This window comes from Argopecten irradians, chromosome 5, assembly GCF_041381155.1.
Source record: "Argopecten irradians isolate NY chromosome 5, Ai_NY, whole genome shotgun sequence".
Classification (NCBI taxonomy): domain Eukaryota; kingdom Metazoa; phylum Mollusca; class Bivalvia; order Pectinida; family Pectinidae; genus Argopecten; species Argopecten irradians.
Genome location: NC_091138.1, coordinates 24,203,040 through 24,218,415, shown reverse-complemented (window position 1 = coordinate 24,218,415; position 15,376 = coordinate 24,203,040). Strand labels below are relative to the sequence as shown.

The window sequence follows — 15,376 nt, the reverse complement described above, 5'->3', positions numbered from 1 at the left end:
CTCGTTCATAACCCCTTTCGCCAGTTTCGGACCCTGTTTACAGTTTGAGCACCGTTATATATTCAGCATCATCAGTAAATAGCAATATTCGAAATGAAATGAAATTATATTTAAATTGACATCATACTCACTTATTATGCCGAATGTGTTTTGTTACAAATACAGTTGGTAGGATCTAGAATCTTCAATGTTGTTTCGTATGATGATATATTAGGTGATTGTATGGTAATGACTAAGTTTGAAGTGTGCTATCTAAATATTTTCTCAATTTATCAAGTGAATGTAATCTACTTCGATGTGAAAAGTCCTCGTATGTGGTAGTGATTGCCTGTTTGGATATCTATCTACCAAGAGACATTTACTTACTGAAATAGGTCAATAACTTAAAACGTTGTGTGTATGTTCATCAAACACACAACCAGTTAGCAAGAGCATTTTCAGCATAGGAATTCTACATTCAATATTACACATATTTTTATTACAGAACGAAAATGGTGCGGATGAACGTTTTGGCAGATGCCTTGCGGACAATTGCTGCCGCTGAAAGACGCAACAAAAGACAGGTGCTGATCAGGCCCTGCTCTAAGGTCATCATCAAGTTTTTAACTGTGATGATGAAACATGGTAAGACAGTTATGATCTACTTCGGCATGCGTTTTTGTCAGAAGTTTTTGTAAGTGGAACATTGGCTGGGTAGATTGATAAAAAGAGTACACTGGAAATCCTGGATTCAAATGTCAATCTAGTAACTATATTTCTTCTGCTCTTTCACATAATTGCACTTGATCACAGCTGAAAATTGTTGATCTGAAAATTGACCTTTTATGTTATCCTAATCTCAGTCAGAATGAGTCTGGAATTCCAGTCCTGAATGAAATAGCTCAGTTTTGTGTCAATCATATCTCTTACTTTGTAAAGTTTGATAGTAAATTAGTAACTTCTGGAAACAGATGAAATGGAAGTGATTTGTGAAAAAATGCTAGGTCTAATGATATTTTCCCATGGGACCCATTCCTGGAAAAAAAACTGGCTGAAGCTCTGTAATGTAGCTAAAGCTGGTCATGAGTTTAAAATTTTAAAGTTTTCATTGAGTCCAATTCTGTTTAAGAATTTTATTCGATAAGAAATTATAACAACCGAATGACAATTATTTGTTTAGTGATAGTCTCTGTCAAAGTTGACATGCGAATGAATACATACTATTGTACTACTCAATGATTTCTTACAACAAATGCGTTTATAGAAGTTCAAACAATTCGATGAATGGAAATCATCACTATTTAATTTTGCTTTGTAGGCTATATTGGAGAATTTGAAATAGTTGATGACCACAGAAATGGAAAAATCGTTGTAAACCTTACAGGAAGGTTAAACAAGGTGAGTAAATATGTGCCAACTAACATACTGTAGGGTTTTCTCCAACTCTGACATATGAACCAAAATGTTAATTTCATGATATCCGTTCGGACAAAAAAAAACTTTAAACAGAGTCAGTGTTCTCCCCCAGGATTTTTTCACTGCGCTATGGTAATTTTTCCCCGTTGCAAACTGTGCGGCGCAGCACGAATAATCCTTTTTTGTGCCACAATTTAATGATAATGGCCTAGTGTTATAATCAAAATAAAAATAACAAAAAAATAATAACATTTTGATCTCACTGTCACATTCACTGAATCCAGATTAATTGCATTTAAAAATTATTAGAATTATTTAAATTTTCAATTTAAAATTATTTTAATGTGCTTTCACAATATTCTAGATTATTATGGGATTATGCACCCATCACTATTTGTGTATTTACAATATTCAAAATAGACTGTAGTTACTGTATGGTACTGTAAATGTAAGTTTTGAGAGAGATGGAAAAAATATTAATAAAACACTGCATAAAAATTCAAGTCTTTTTTTAACACATATCTGTACAAATTTAAGATGTTTATTATCATCCTATTATGCTTAAAATTTATAAATTAAAAATTTTGGAAATTTTTTCAAATCCGGATTTCTTATACCCATCTGGCTTTATTATTACAATTACCTAACACCAAAATGGCGGCCATTTTGGTTGCAAAGTTTGTGGTATCTTTCAGCAGTATAAACCTATTTGGACATTAAAAATGTGAGTACATCATTTACAATTGCAGGCAGTGTTTGTCTTTGGTATGATGTTCACTAGCTATAATCAAAACATCTATTGAAAAGGTGTCAGTTTGTTTCCTAAACTGCCGATGTGCTGTACTTCAGTTACGACTACGTCGCTGTACCTCACATGATTGAAAGTGATAAGATCAGTGATTCCTCCTCTCTCTAGCTGACCTATATCCCCAGACTGCTAAATAGAACAAGTGAGGTGTTGGTTTGGGAGTAGTCACACCTCTTTTGTTTACTTATCAATGCTATTAATAACAGTACAATCTGGCGGGACACCCATGCGGATCACAAGTACTCAACACTGTTATGGTCGTAAAAATGGGCCCAATCACATGGCATAGCGCCATGCCAGACATCGTAAATTTATAAGAATACTACTTGTCAGGTAGCAGGAGGGATTTATTATGAGGTTTATATTCAGTAGACCTACTTAGAGAAAATGGGGGTCTGATTTATTGATGTGCAACGGGAGGCCGAAAGTGCGCTACGGAACAAATTCCCGTGCAACGGCTCAAAATTTCCACGTAACGGGACCGTTATGCGGAAAGGGCCTGGGGAGAACACTGATAGTTTTTGTTGAAAGATCAAAGTCTTGTGAATTTTCAATCACTACCTAGTAAAATGGTACACAAACATTTTAGAGGAAAAAAACAGTTTTGCAATCTTTTAACTAGTGCATAAGTTTTAAGGAAATGCTTATTTTGATCAATATATAGATAATCGAGATGTTTGAGGTTTTAAAGTTCATACAGGGCTTTTTTTTCAGCCTGAATTAGGGGGCCAAATTTCGGCCCCATGGCAAACCCTCGGCAAACCCTCTTAATTTTTCCCAATTCAAGCCTTAAATTTCCCAAAAACAAAGTATTGAATACTATCCAAAAACTTTTGCATGTACTTAGTTGGCTAAGGCTTTAAATATTAGTGAATTGGCTTCAGAAAAGTACAGAAACTACACTGAAAATAAAAAGTCTTATTTATTATGCTTTATTTCATATTTCATAATTTTTCCCAAATCTTGGATTTGTCACACATTTTCTCAAATTCAAAGCCACGGGCCCCAATTCATAGGATTCTGTCATAGGATGTGAAATGGAAAGCTCACCTTTTGAAAAATAGGTTTCTTGCCACAACATTAACTCTGTCATGATGAAGATGAATACATCTGTGAAAATGTCTCTTGGCTATGAAAGCAGTATTGGCATGGTCTGTAGAAATCACATACCATATTCGGGCCAATATCAAAGGGCCCCTCCCCATTTTTGCTACGTCAAAAGAGAAGACAAAATGGACAAGAATGTTTTAGACAATCATGAGGAGCCACAAAATATGCAATAAAGCGTTTGTAAATGATGGACGTGAGATAAATAGGCTGTTTTGCCGTCTGGCTCATTAATAATAAACTAAGGTGCGGTAACGACAGGAAAGATAATGTGACTCGTGTTATGAAAATAACATTTCATCTAATCATTCCCAATTTAATATTACACCTGCTGATTACTCCTAAAAGTTGTATGAACGTGTACAAATTTCCCCTACAATATTTGTAATTACTCAACCCAATTAATATCAGCGCTTACATCCAGAAATAAAATCATAAGAAATTTAGTAAAATCTGATGAATTCTAGAGCTGAAACGAATATTCGCGAATGAATACTTATTAACGAATATTCGAATAGTAAAATAGTATTCGAATATATTCGATAAATATTTACCTCCCTTCCGGTATCCTTTATGACGCATTATTACATCGTTATTCACATGTGAAAATCGTAAGTTTTACTTTTGTTTTACTCGTCAGTTTAGCAAAGTTCTGTATATATCAGATAAATTTTGGTAAAAGCATTCAAAAGAAATTATTTATCTTGAAAATGTGATAAAGATGAAAATAATTACGTACCAGATGCATGTTCAATCATAAAATGATTTAATTCATGGGAAATCGGCCGACTGAAGCGTGGTTGTTTACAATCGCAACGCAATGGCGGACTCATTTTTGCTACAATTTTCTGCGGGACGGTTATCGAGAAATAATAGTTAAATCGTCAAAAATAATGAAATATCAAACAATAAATTAACTATGTTATTTAAATATTATGCATGTGCAAAAAATGTTATAAGACAGTGTAAAAACAATCTTCTGACTGACTGCTAACTTGCACACTTGTTACACATGTCGGTCTTTCCTGGCATTCTGTCAAACAATTTTGCTGTGTTTTAACTTCAAACATCACACTGACGTAAAACATTGTTTAATCGATCTTTGCAACGACATGCATTTGATCCATACACAAAGGACGAAGCCCATATTTACTTTCGGTACAGTAGCGAGCGGGAAATTTGAATGAGTTGACATTAAGGTCCGAATATTCGAATACATCAAACGAATATTCGAATACCAAAATCTGCTATTCGTTTCAGCTCTAATTAATTCCAGTCATTTTTTGAAGTCGAATATGTTTCAGAGCGATATTTGCAGAATTACTAGCATATCATGTGTTACGTTTTGGGTTCGCACAGCTGTCAAGAGTTGTACCCCTCTCCTTCAAAAGTGCGAGTACAATTTCCCACCCCTCCATAAATTATCTGGAGCACTTTGCCTATGTAAGATGAACTGTATCAATAGTATTTACCTATCATAAGAGATTTTGAGAAATAATACAGAAACTTAAATGTTTAATCATTCCTAATTTAATTTTACATTCCCATTTTAAAAACCAAAAGATATTTTGAAAGATAGTGGACCTATAAAGAAATTTTTGGGTCACTTATATCATAGATTTATACCAAATGCCCATGTAAGATGACCTGTATCAATAATTGTTTGACTATTATAAGGGATTTTTGAGAAATTGTATAAATGTCTGGAGAAGATGTCAAAATCAGGCGAGGAAGAAGTTGAGTCCAAGATAGTTGAACATCATTATTTACTCATTAATGTTCAACTCATAATGTTCATGAATACCATACTTTGATCTATGGTCATATCTATTCTTCTCAGGAATTTTTTAAAATTGTTTTTCTTTTGTTTTCAGTGCGGTGTGATCAGTCCCAGGTTTGATGTAGCCCTACGTGACATGGAAAAATGGACCACAAATCTTTTACCTTCCCGACAGTTTGGGTAATTATTGATTATAAGCTGTTTAACTTATCATAATCTCTTAGATTTGAATTGATGTAAAATCAAATTCAACATCTTTGTCCTTGTAATTAAGACAAATTAGAAATATTTTTTTCTTCCTTTCCATGTAAAAACAATTTACAATTTTACGATATTCTCTCAGATAATATCCTTAATAAATGTGTAATGTTTTACTTGGTTGACCAGACAAATCATATTGCTACATTTTGACTGAATTCTTTCTGACTTTCAGATACATTGTGTTAACAACATCTGGTGGAATCATGGACCATGAAGAAGCCAGAAGGAAGCACTTGGGAGGAAAGGTGTTGGGATTCTTCTTCTAATGTGATTACCATAGGGAAAAAAAGACTGGTCCTTTGTCTGTGCTTTATTTGTTCCTTACAAAATAAAAGTTTACAGAAGGGGAAAACGAATGTGTAGTTTTCTGTCAAACAAAAAATACAAGCAACATAATTATACATTGTAGTTGTGGCAGCACCATTTATACTAACAAGATTCAACAGCAGATGAGAAAAGGAATTTAGTTTTAGCATCTGTCAGTTGAGGATTGTTACTAAAATCTTTGTACAAATCTTCTTTTTTTTCCACCCCACTGTCTGTAACCAATCTCGAAATAGTAGTAAAAATCATAGCAAGTCTAAAAGAAAGCCTCTTGTCAACTAATCCATCCAAAATAAAAAGGCAAAAGCAATATGCATTAAGGGCACAAGGAGATCAGTAACAAAATAATTGTTATATATGAATGTATATCAGATCAATGAACACAAGATCACAGAAGGATCTTTGCACCATCCTTAGATAACTATTGTCCTTTCTGGGGAAGCTAAATCAAAATCAGCAGCAACTTCCAATTATTGACTAGTTTTCAACTATTCAATTCGCCCATGATGATTGAAACGGTCATATTTTATGTGCATATTGTATTGTGTTTCTGAGAAAGTAGTCGGAAGGGATCCTTATTTCTTACATACCTGTATACGTATGGTTTAGATTCTTATAGACACCAAAATTCATCAATTCTTCAACTAACCAGAAAGTGTTACAGAATTAGGCTTTTGTATCTTAAATATTTAGTACACCCCGATCCAGTTACATGTATTGTGGTATTCATTATATTATTACAGCTCCAGTTGCCATGGTAACAATCTAAAATCTGCAGAAATTTAATACAGTAGAACACAATCTTGAATTTAATATCTTCTGAGAATATGTAGGCAATCAAGCTATATCTTAAGGAGAAATATAAAGTTTGTTCAAGAATGCCCTCCAATTTCTAAATGAAAAACTTAATATTTCAGTTTTTTACGATATTTTGTATGGATGCCAGGACAACTATATCTGCTATGGTACACAACTATCACACCAATTGCTTCAGAGGTGTACTCGATATTCGAAATTCAATTATTCACTGAATGGTTTGGGGGAGGGCATAAAAAGAGGAGTCAAATCGTGTACAAAGTCCTTTGACAAAATTGTTTAAAAATAATGTTTTGAGTCCTTATATTAAAGGTTTTTAAGTATTGGAGAAAAAATACCTATTTCATTTGACAAAGAAGATCTATCCATGGTGGGCGTAAGGATCTCGTAATTACATAAGTTCGCCTGCAAAAAAGGGTATACAGCAAGGCAGCATCAATGTCAATTTTTTCCTTCCTTGAAATCAAGAGACCAGATAATTTGCCTATAGCAAACTGGAATGAAAGAAACAGGGCAATTTTCGTTTATAGCGCACTTGCACCGTTTGTAAAAGTAATGATTTCAAGTATAAATCCAGATGGACCTGCAGATTTTGATATGGGACCTAAGAGCTTCACCAAGGCTCATTTGAAAAGAATATAAAATCACAAATCATTAATTCAATATCATTATGATCAATCCCAAAATGCAATTCTAAGGGCCTATGCATATGAAATTTTAGAATGAGGCCTTCAGCACTTTACGAGAAATAGCGGTAACAAACTTCAACTATCAAAATTCAAAACGGCCATTTTGTTGACCAATTGGTCCCAAAATGCAATATGCACAACCACAGCCCATGGGGAATCTACATACGAAATTTGAGGTAGATCCCTATAGTACATATGCACAACTAGTGTTATTGCATTAGTGTTGAAGGGATCTGTCTCAAATTTCATATGTAGGTTCCCCTAGGGACCTTGTTGTGCATATTGCATTTTGGGACCGATCGGTTAACAAGATGGCCGCCAGGCAGCCATCTTGGATTTTGTTATTCAAAGTTTGTTATCGCTATTTCTCAGAAAGTACTGAATGGATCTGTCTCAAAATTCATATGTAGGTTCCCCTAGGGCCCTAGTTGTGCATATTGTTATTTGGGACCGATTGATCAACAAGATGGCCGCCAAGGAGTCATCTTGGATTTTGATAGTTGAACTTTGTTACCGCTATTTCTCAAAAGGTACTGAAGCGATCTGTCTCAAATTTTATGTGTTGTATGTTTGAAAAAGTTTAAAAAGTAGAGAAAAGATCCATCTTTCCTTTGTCAGATATAGATCATTCTTTGGTGGGCGCCAAGATCCCTCTGGGATCTCTTGTTTTTTATATACTTTCACCATTGAAAGTAAATAACATATAAACTACATCCCCTTAATTCGCACCTGAAAGTTTCATACTTTTCAGTTTTAAAAGTTGTCAGTTCAAATTTTAAAACATTCACAAATGGAACAAAAGTATCATATTTTAAATTCAACATTTTAATAACATTTTTTTCTTCAAAACAAAAAAAAAACGTACAACTAATATTTCACATTAAATGTTTACAATTAACATAAACCATAATACTTCTACACTGTTTTTCCCTTTATTGGTGAGTAGCATGTCTACTATCTAAAGCTACAATCAACATATATACATGTACATATCATTATATCGTTTTCAATATGCAGGGCCCATCTCGATTTGCCCTCTCCTTCTTCTAGATTATAACTTAGAACTGCAGCTCTCTGCTTCTGTAGACTCATTTGTCTATATGAGCTGCAAGATCTTCTATTGATAATTTCCCCTGAGAAGAGCACAAATCAAGCTGACCTCTGTAGCAAGTTTTACAAATCTGGGACCACCAGAGCTAACTAAATTAAGCATTGAATACACAGTCTTACAACTTATGGCTATCTCTTGGTTCTTGTAGTAGTCCATTATATTCATTTGAAGACATTCCATCGTATCTTTGATAATATGGACCACAAAAAGGACCACAAAAAGATAAGCCGCACAAAATAGGTTCAACTGCATACTGCCTTATATAAAAGATTTATTTATGAAGTAGTGAATCATAGTTTAAGAAATCTTGATGTCAATAATAACACTTTAAAAAGAATATAGCATTGCTACAAGGCAAGGTTTCATTAAATGTCCATATACACAAGATTTTTTTTATCTTTTACACAAAAACAATAGAATATTAGATATGTTAATTTTTATGAGCCCGTCATAAAATAGAAGTTGCCTAACATACAGAAACAAAAATGAAACCAAAAATAATGTTCTTGCTCTTTTTCTTTAAGAAGAAATTTGATTCTGAAAATGTCAGAAAATATATATCCCTTTCTAACAAAACAATAGCACCAGAACAAGAGCATTTTTAGGAAAATGACATTTGGAAATGTCAAATAACTAACATTTTTATTACACAAGCTATATCTGTAATATTGATATCTCCTTGCATTGTAGCTTCTATTACATACCAACATTTGCAGACATCTATTTATGAGCAATAATTAATACACAACAACCTAGTTGATTACAGGCTTACTAGTACTCTATCACAAATCTCTATATTTTGTACATGGTGCATTAATAATTTAGTAACTTTACCAATTAATGACAAATTTTAAGCAGTTACTAACATCAAACTACAGCAGAACTCTCCTGGGTGACATGTTCTGCTACGTGTAAAGAAGCATTAATCTTTAATATGAAATTACACACACAGCATGCCTGTCAATTCTTTGACCATTTTAAAGTATGGCCGCAATTGGTTGTTAGGTAACTGCATGTGTAATTATATCCTAAACTACTCAATAGTGCAAAATTGGTCATACACTCCAGAAATAGTTCTTCAAAGGGCAAAAACCTATTCATGGAATTAAACACGTAATAGTTTAAACAATGCCACAACGATGAAGTTACCAGGTATTTTGTTTTCCTTTATCTGGCAATCATTGAAATGACCAGACAAAAACAGCAAGTTTATGTATTTCGTTTTTAGACATTAGAGTTATCTGCTCTTGTGGGTAGCCTATAAATTGATTGTTTACATCATTCCTTACAAAACAAGAATTCCAAGGAAGTGGAAGTGTCGCCTGCACAGCAGTTTTAAACATCACAAAAAATTGTTATTTACAGTTGAAAATATTGTTAATAATCAGGTGAAGTTATCAATTACATTTCTGTGCCCATCTTTTGAAATTTGACATTTGTCTAATATAACTTTCAGTTTATATTACATACCTAAACAAGTGAAATTTAATAAGAACTCATTATGATCTTCATTCAAGCTATAACCGATTTCCACATGCCAGATCAGCAAATTCTCTTGGCAAAAAACTTGGAAGACATAATGTAAAGTTGAAACCAAGGAATTATCTGTTTTGATAATTTAACAGTCCCGCATCTCAGGCAATTATTAACGGATTTTGACCAGTATCAATCCTATCCCAGATCTTAATTATATAAAGCAATAAACAAAATTTAGTCAAAATTGGTCTATAAACACTAAAGTTATTGAGGGGAAACCATGGACTTATCTGTTTTGACGATTTTAAAGTCCCGTAACTCTAGCAAATATTGATGGTTTTGACTAGTATCAAACCCATCCAAGATCTCATTGATATAAAGCAATATAAACTTGTACCAAATTTGGTTAAAACCGGACAATAAATACTAAAGCTATTGTACAGAAACCTTTCCACATAGATTGACGACGAGGACACGGACATAGTGATACCTATATGTTGCCCTTACATAGCGGGCGACACAAAAATCTTTTCTATGAATCTTCACCCTAAGCTTGGATATAAAAAGAGAATTATTGCCGGTTTACTTCCATGTGTGCACTCATACAGTTATTTAAAGATACCAAAAATGTGTTATTATTGACCAATAAAAATAAATGTAAGAACATGTACAAAATACAAAACATAAAGTATAATTGTTGGTAATGAATATATACTGGGGTAGTTAATATCACAGAAAATTGACAGTTCTATGATGGAGAAGCGTGAAGAATAATATCATGAATTTATGATACATTGTTAGTATGGAAAATTAAGTTTTGTCAGGTGGTGAAGTGCTATAAATGTTGTGAAGTAACTGTTAAATGGTTACTGTACAATGGTTAGTTTTAGTCTATATGAATACTGAAATAAAGTTTTGGTGAATATGAAGCTAGCTGATATGAATTCTGAAACAAAATAAATGTGTTGAAATATGTATGTGAACTAAACTAATGATATTCAAGTTCAGGCCCCAATATCATCAATGTGCAGTAATATTTCCTTTGATTAAGATTCTTTAAATTCTTCAACTCTTTCCAATGGGAAATCTATAAAGGATGTTGATGAACTAGAGGCCTGAAACTGAATGTTAAAAACAATACATGAACTTCTATACATGTATATTGCACGGATCAGCACATGAAAACTTCTATAAAAGCATAACAAAGCAAGTGGAAAATAAAATATACATAAACAAAGAGATATCACCTTTCATAACCAACAATTGGTATCTCAAATCCTTAATCCCGACATGGCATAGCATTAGGGTTATTACATGTACCATTAACTAATGATGAAAAAACAAACATTTCTGATAAAAGATGCAGAGCCAGCTATGAAATGATCTTATGTAAGTAGGAAACCTTATATGAAGACAGAGATATGATCCTAATAATCTAACCTTATCAATGATTGGATACACATCAAAAAACATATAATTTTTGTCTTGTCTTCTAGGTATTCAATGAATCATTTTGTGTTAAGTGTTCTCTACCAAAGGTTTCTTAAGTAGTTATATTGTGTTGCCAAAAATTACCCCATCTCTGAAAATTTTCAATGTAAACCTTAAATCCAGGGTCATCATGAATAGTCTATAAATCAGCTATGGTCAGCGTTACATACTAGATAGAGAGATGGGTGTCAAAGTGTTTTTCTAATAAAGATACAAACATAAAACATCTTAAATCAGGAAACTTATAGAAATAGCAGTGCCTAACATGACTCATGAAAACTTATCACAATCAACAGGGTACAAAATCTGTCAAAAGCAAATGATTGGGTAACTAGATGTCATTTCAAAGGTTCTCTTTTGGTGCAGCAATTTTGAGCAGTCTATGAAGTGGTGACCTTGACCTTGTGTCTTGGCGTAGAAATGAGTGTGGACTGGCAAATGATGCTGTAACCACTGTAAAGTTAAATGAAGAGAATATGTATAATGAAGAACTACAAGCAAGTATAATGAAGAACTACAGTGGAACCTCCCAAAACCGATCATGGTCGGTGCATATAATTTCGGCCGGTTTAGAGAGGGTTCGGTTTGGAGAAGTGAACCGAATACCGATCATCACAATCCGGATTTAATCGATCTGAAGTCGTTATTTACACTAGTGCACCACATGTATGCCTAGTGTTCGTTAAAACTGACCGATATTGATTGTTAATGTGAATGTTATCACAAAAGAGAGAATCATACGTTTAAAAGGAATGGATTACAGCAAACTTGACTTTGTTCGCTTATAAACGTAGTTTAGTTAGTTGCATGAATGTTCTTGGGGATGTTCTCGTCTGCAACCTACATGTACATACGACCGATCGCTTCCGGTTACGACAAGAATCAAATTATATGGTCTAATTACACGATGATCAGTCGATGCCGGTCATTATATGACATAATCATTTTCTAAAACAATACATGGCTTCGGCTTCTTCATACAGATAATTTACGTTATCCGACAACTACATATGTAAATAAAAAAAATGTGTGATTTGAATACGAACCTTTATCTTTATTACTAGCTCTGCTTGTTTTCCTACAGTTAACAAACCGAGTGCACATGGTAGACCTTCGTAAGATATCTAAACAATAGGCATGATTAAATAATTACACCACCATCTCGGGTATAATTACCGTGTACCTATAGCCTTCACATCTGTATACATGCCCTAGGACATGGCATGCAACAACTATGGTACAGGTAAGTGTGTATTTCACGGTCGGTTGATCAGACCTCAATGCAATCTATCGGTGTCGCTCAGGTAAGGCCGGTTTTCAGAAGTGTATTTTAGTTACATTTGACTATTCCGATCTCAAAATCGGTCCGGTATTCGGAATTGGGAGGGATCGGTTTTGGGAAGTTTTATATACTATTAATAAAGAGGAATTCATTCCGTACATGACATCCATGTTCGGTTTCTAGAGGTGTGATCGGTTTTGAGAAGGTTCGGTTTTGGGAGGTTCCACTGTACAAGCAAGTATAATGAAGAACTACAAGCAAGTATAATGAAGAACTACGCAGCAAGTATAATGAAAAACTACGCAGCAAGCAGACTGACACAGTTGTTCATATTAAACAATTATGTAACGAGACATTGGAAATGTCTGTCTGCTTACATCTGCATTAAAACTACATGGTGAAGATCTGACCGTGGCCAGAAGAGGGTCATGTTCATATGACCTCGAAATTACCCTACAAAGGGATTTTTGATTGTTGATAAATTTGCAGAAACCATATATTTAAAACTAAGTGATATGTGAACAACTGTGTCAAATAAGAGGAGTGCAAAGCAGACAAGGTTTAAGGTATATAGATAAGCATGTGATACAGACTAGCATACATACAGGACATAATGACATCATTCATTCTACATCTTCCAATGATTTGTATTTAGTACTTCCATTCTACATCTTCCAATGATTTGTATTTAGTACTTCATTCTACATCTTCCAATGATTTGTATTTAGTACTATCTTGAGAACATGGTCTCTTAACAAGTTCCCCAATGCAAAATACAGAAGTTAGTAAATGACATAGGTTCATTTAATACTTGAGAGAGGGTTATTTTGGGCATTGCAGCAACTTTCAATTCTATCTAATATGGAAAATTTGCGAATTCGTTGATTAAATGATATATTCTAACAAGTTGATATTTTAATAACCAATTATACATATTATGCAACATATAAAAAAAAAGATATTAATTTTGAATTTGCCTGCTACAGCATTAATTTGCAATAAAAAGTATTTCATACAAATTAAAATGAATGATTTCATAATGCAAGCATTACTTGGATAATAATATAAAATGGATGGTTATGGGGTAAACACATCTAAAATATGTCTATTTCAAGTCTAACAAATATTCAACAAAATAAGAGAAGCCATTCTCGTATCACTCATAAATTAAAATACAATTAACAAAATTGGCATTTTCACTTTGAACAACACAGAGTAAAATTATATTGCCTGAGAAACATTAAATTTGTTTTATAATGGTCCTAAAATTATTCCCTAACTACTGACATTCAAGATCAGTGATTGAGCTGATTTGTTCGGTACTCTGCTGAGGTTCAGACACTGACGGGCTGGGAGTCTGGATCACTGGAGCTTGTTCAGTAGAGTCTGCTACCGGCACTGTTTGACTGGTTTCTGCTGGTTTGTCTTCTGTTTGTTCGTTTACCACCACATCAACAGCACTTTCAACCACATCACCAGCTTCAGTGACCACATTATCAGCGCTATTGACCACATCATCAGCGCTACTGACGACACTGACAGTGCTATCAGTTTCTGTTGTAATCAATCCTTCAGTCGTAATCTCTGAGCCGCATTCATTGTTAAGTACTGCATTTACACTTAGCCCTGAAAGGTCTGTCTGACATGCAGGCATACCGATACTAGCCAAGTCTCTCGCCAGCTGGTCCACAGCAGACGTGTCCGCAGGCATCGGCTCCGACACCTGCTCGGTACTAGGGCCTGTAACACTGGCGGGTGCCATGTTGTTGAAGTCAAACACCCCAATGTTGGCCATTGTGTCCTCTACAGGTTGTTGTTGTCCTATACTACCCAAGTTTGGACCACATCCTGGTACTGAAGACTCTGCAGTCATAGCCATACACTCTGTGCTCTCGTTCACTGCTTGGTTTGGGCTCAGAACATCCCTAAAAGTAACAGAACTTCAATTAAATTTCACATCAATATACTATAAACAAACCTATTTTTGCAGCAATTTATTTTCACAATTTACAGGTAATATTCTCTCTTTCACTTTGCCTTGAAACTTTTCACACCAATTAATTTTTGCCTGCAAAATACAAGAAAATAAATCGCACACAAAAATAAAATGATTTACAGTAGTAGATCAGAACAACATAAATGCCACAATCTCCAACAGAACGAAACTGGACAGGAAGTGTATGCATATTACAACATTTTACGGCAAAGCACTGAAAATTCATAACTGGAAATTCATTAAAATGTTCAAAATTAATCATGGGCTAGCTGACTTTAGACATTTAAGATTCACTTCATATTTTCAAAGTAAAACTGTGCATTTATAAAATGGTTTGGCATTAAAGTGCCACAACCTTTATGAAACAGCTTTTAATTTTTAACAATGGAATGTAAAACGAGACTGATAACTTTGTAGTCACAAAAGTTACTAGCTTACCGTTAATAGACTTATCATCACCTTCTGAACTCTTTGATTATATAAATCAAATGTTAATTTTCATAACGCAGGTCGTCTTATGTTTCCCATCATCATCCTAATTACTATGCGTTAGTTAATTATCACTGTGTCAGATGGAAAATCACGAAATGAATCCTCACTGTTAGCATAGACTACATTGTTTTTAAGAAACTTTTTATTTTTGTTTTGGAAAGGTAGTGGGCCTTTAAGGAAGAAAATTTAACTTTGGTCTATTTATAGGGCTGAAACAATTAGTCGAATAATCGGAGGCGATTAGATTAATGAAACTAATCGCTGATAATCGATTAAAGATTTTATTAATCGTTAATCGTTGCATGCATAGCAAGTGCATTGTAAGCTGAATAAACACGTTGACAGATC

General features: G+C 33.9%; 1 protein-coding gene and 1 pseudogene across 1 annotated transcript; one reads left to right on the top strand and one right to left on the bottom strand.

Annotated features, from left to right (window-relative positions):
• The first annotated feature begins 464 nt into the window (after positions 1-464).
• Positions 465-5,703, top strand: LOC138323303 (small ribosomal subunit protein uS8A). Its single transcript, XM_069267807.1, has 4 exons — positions 465-624; positions 1,298-1,377; positions 5,185-5,270; positions 5,524-5,703. The coding sequence occupies exons 1-4, from the start codon at positions 492-494 to the stop codon at positions 5,615-5,617; spliced, it is 393 nt and encodes a 130-aa protein (XP_069123908.1). The 5' UTR covers positions 465-491; the 3' UTR covers positions 5,618-5,703.
• Positions 5,704-7,984: 2,281 nt separating this feature from the next.
• LOC138324335 (serine/threonine-protein kinase 31-like) overlaps positions 7,985-15,376 on the bottom strand; it is a 43,811-nt pseudogene continuing 36,419 nt past the window's right edge.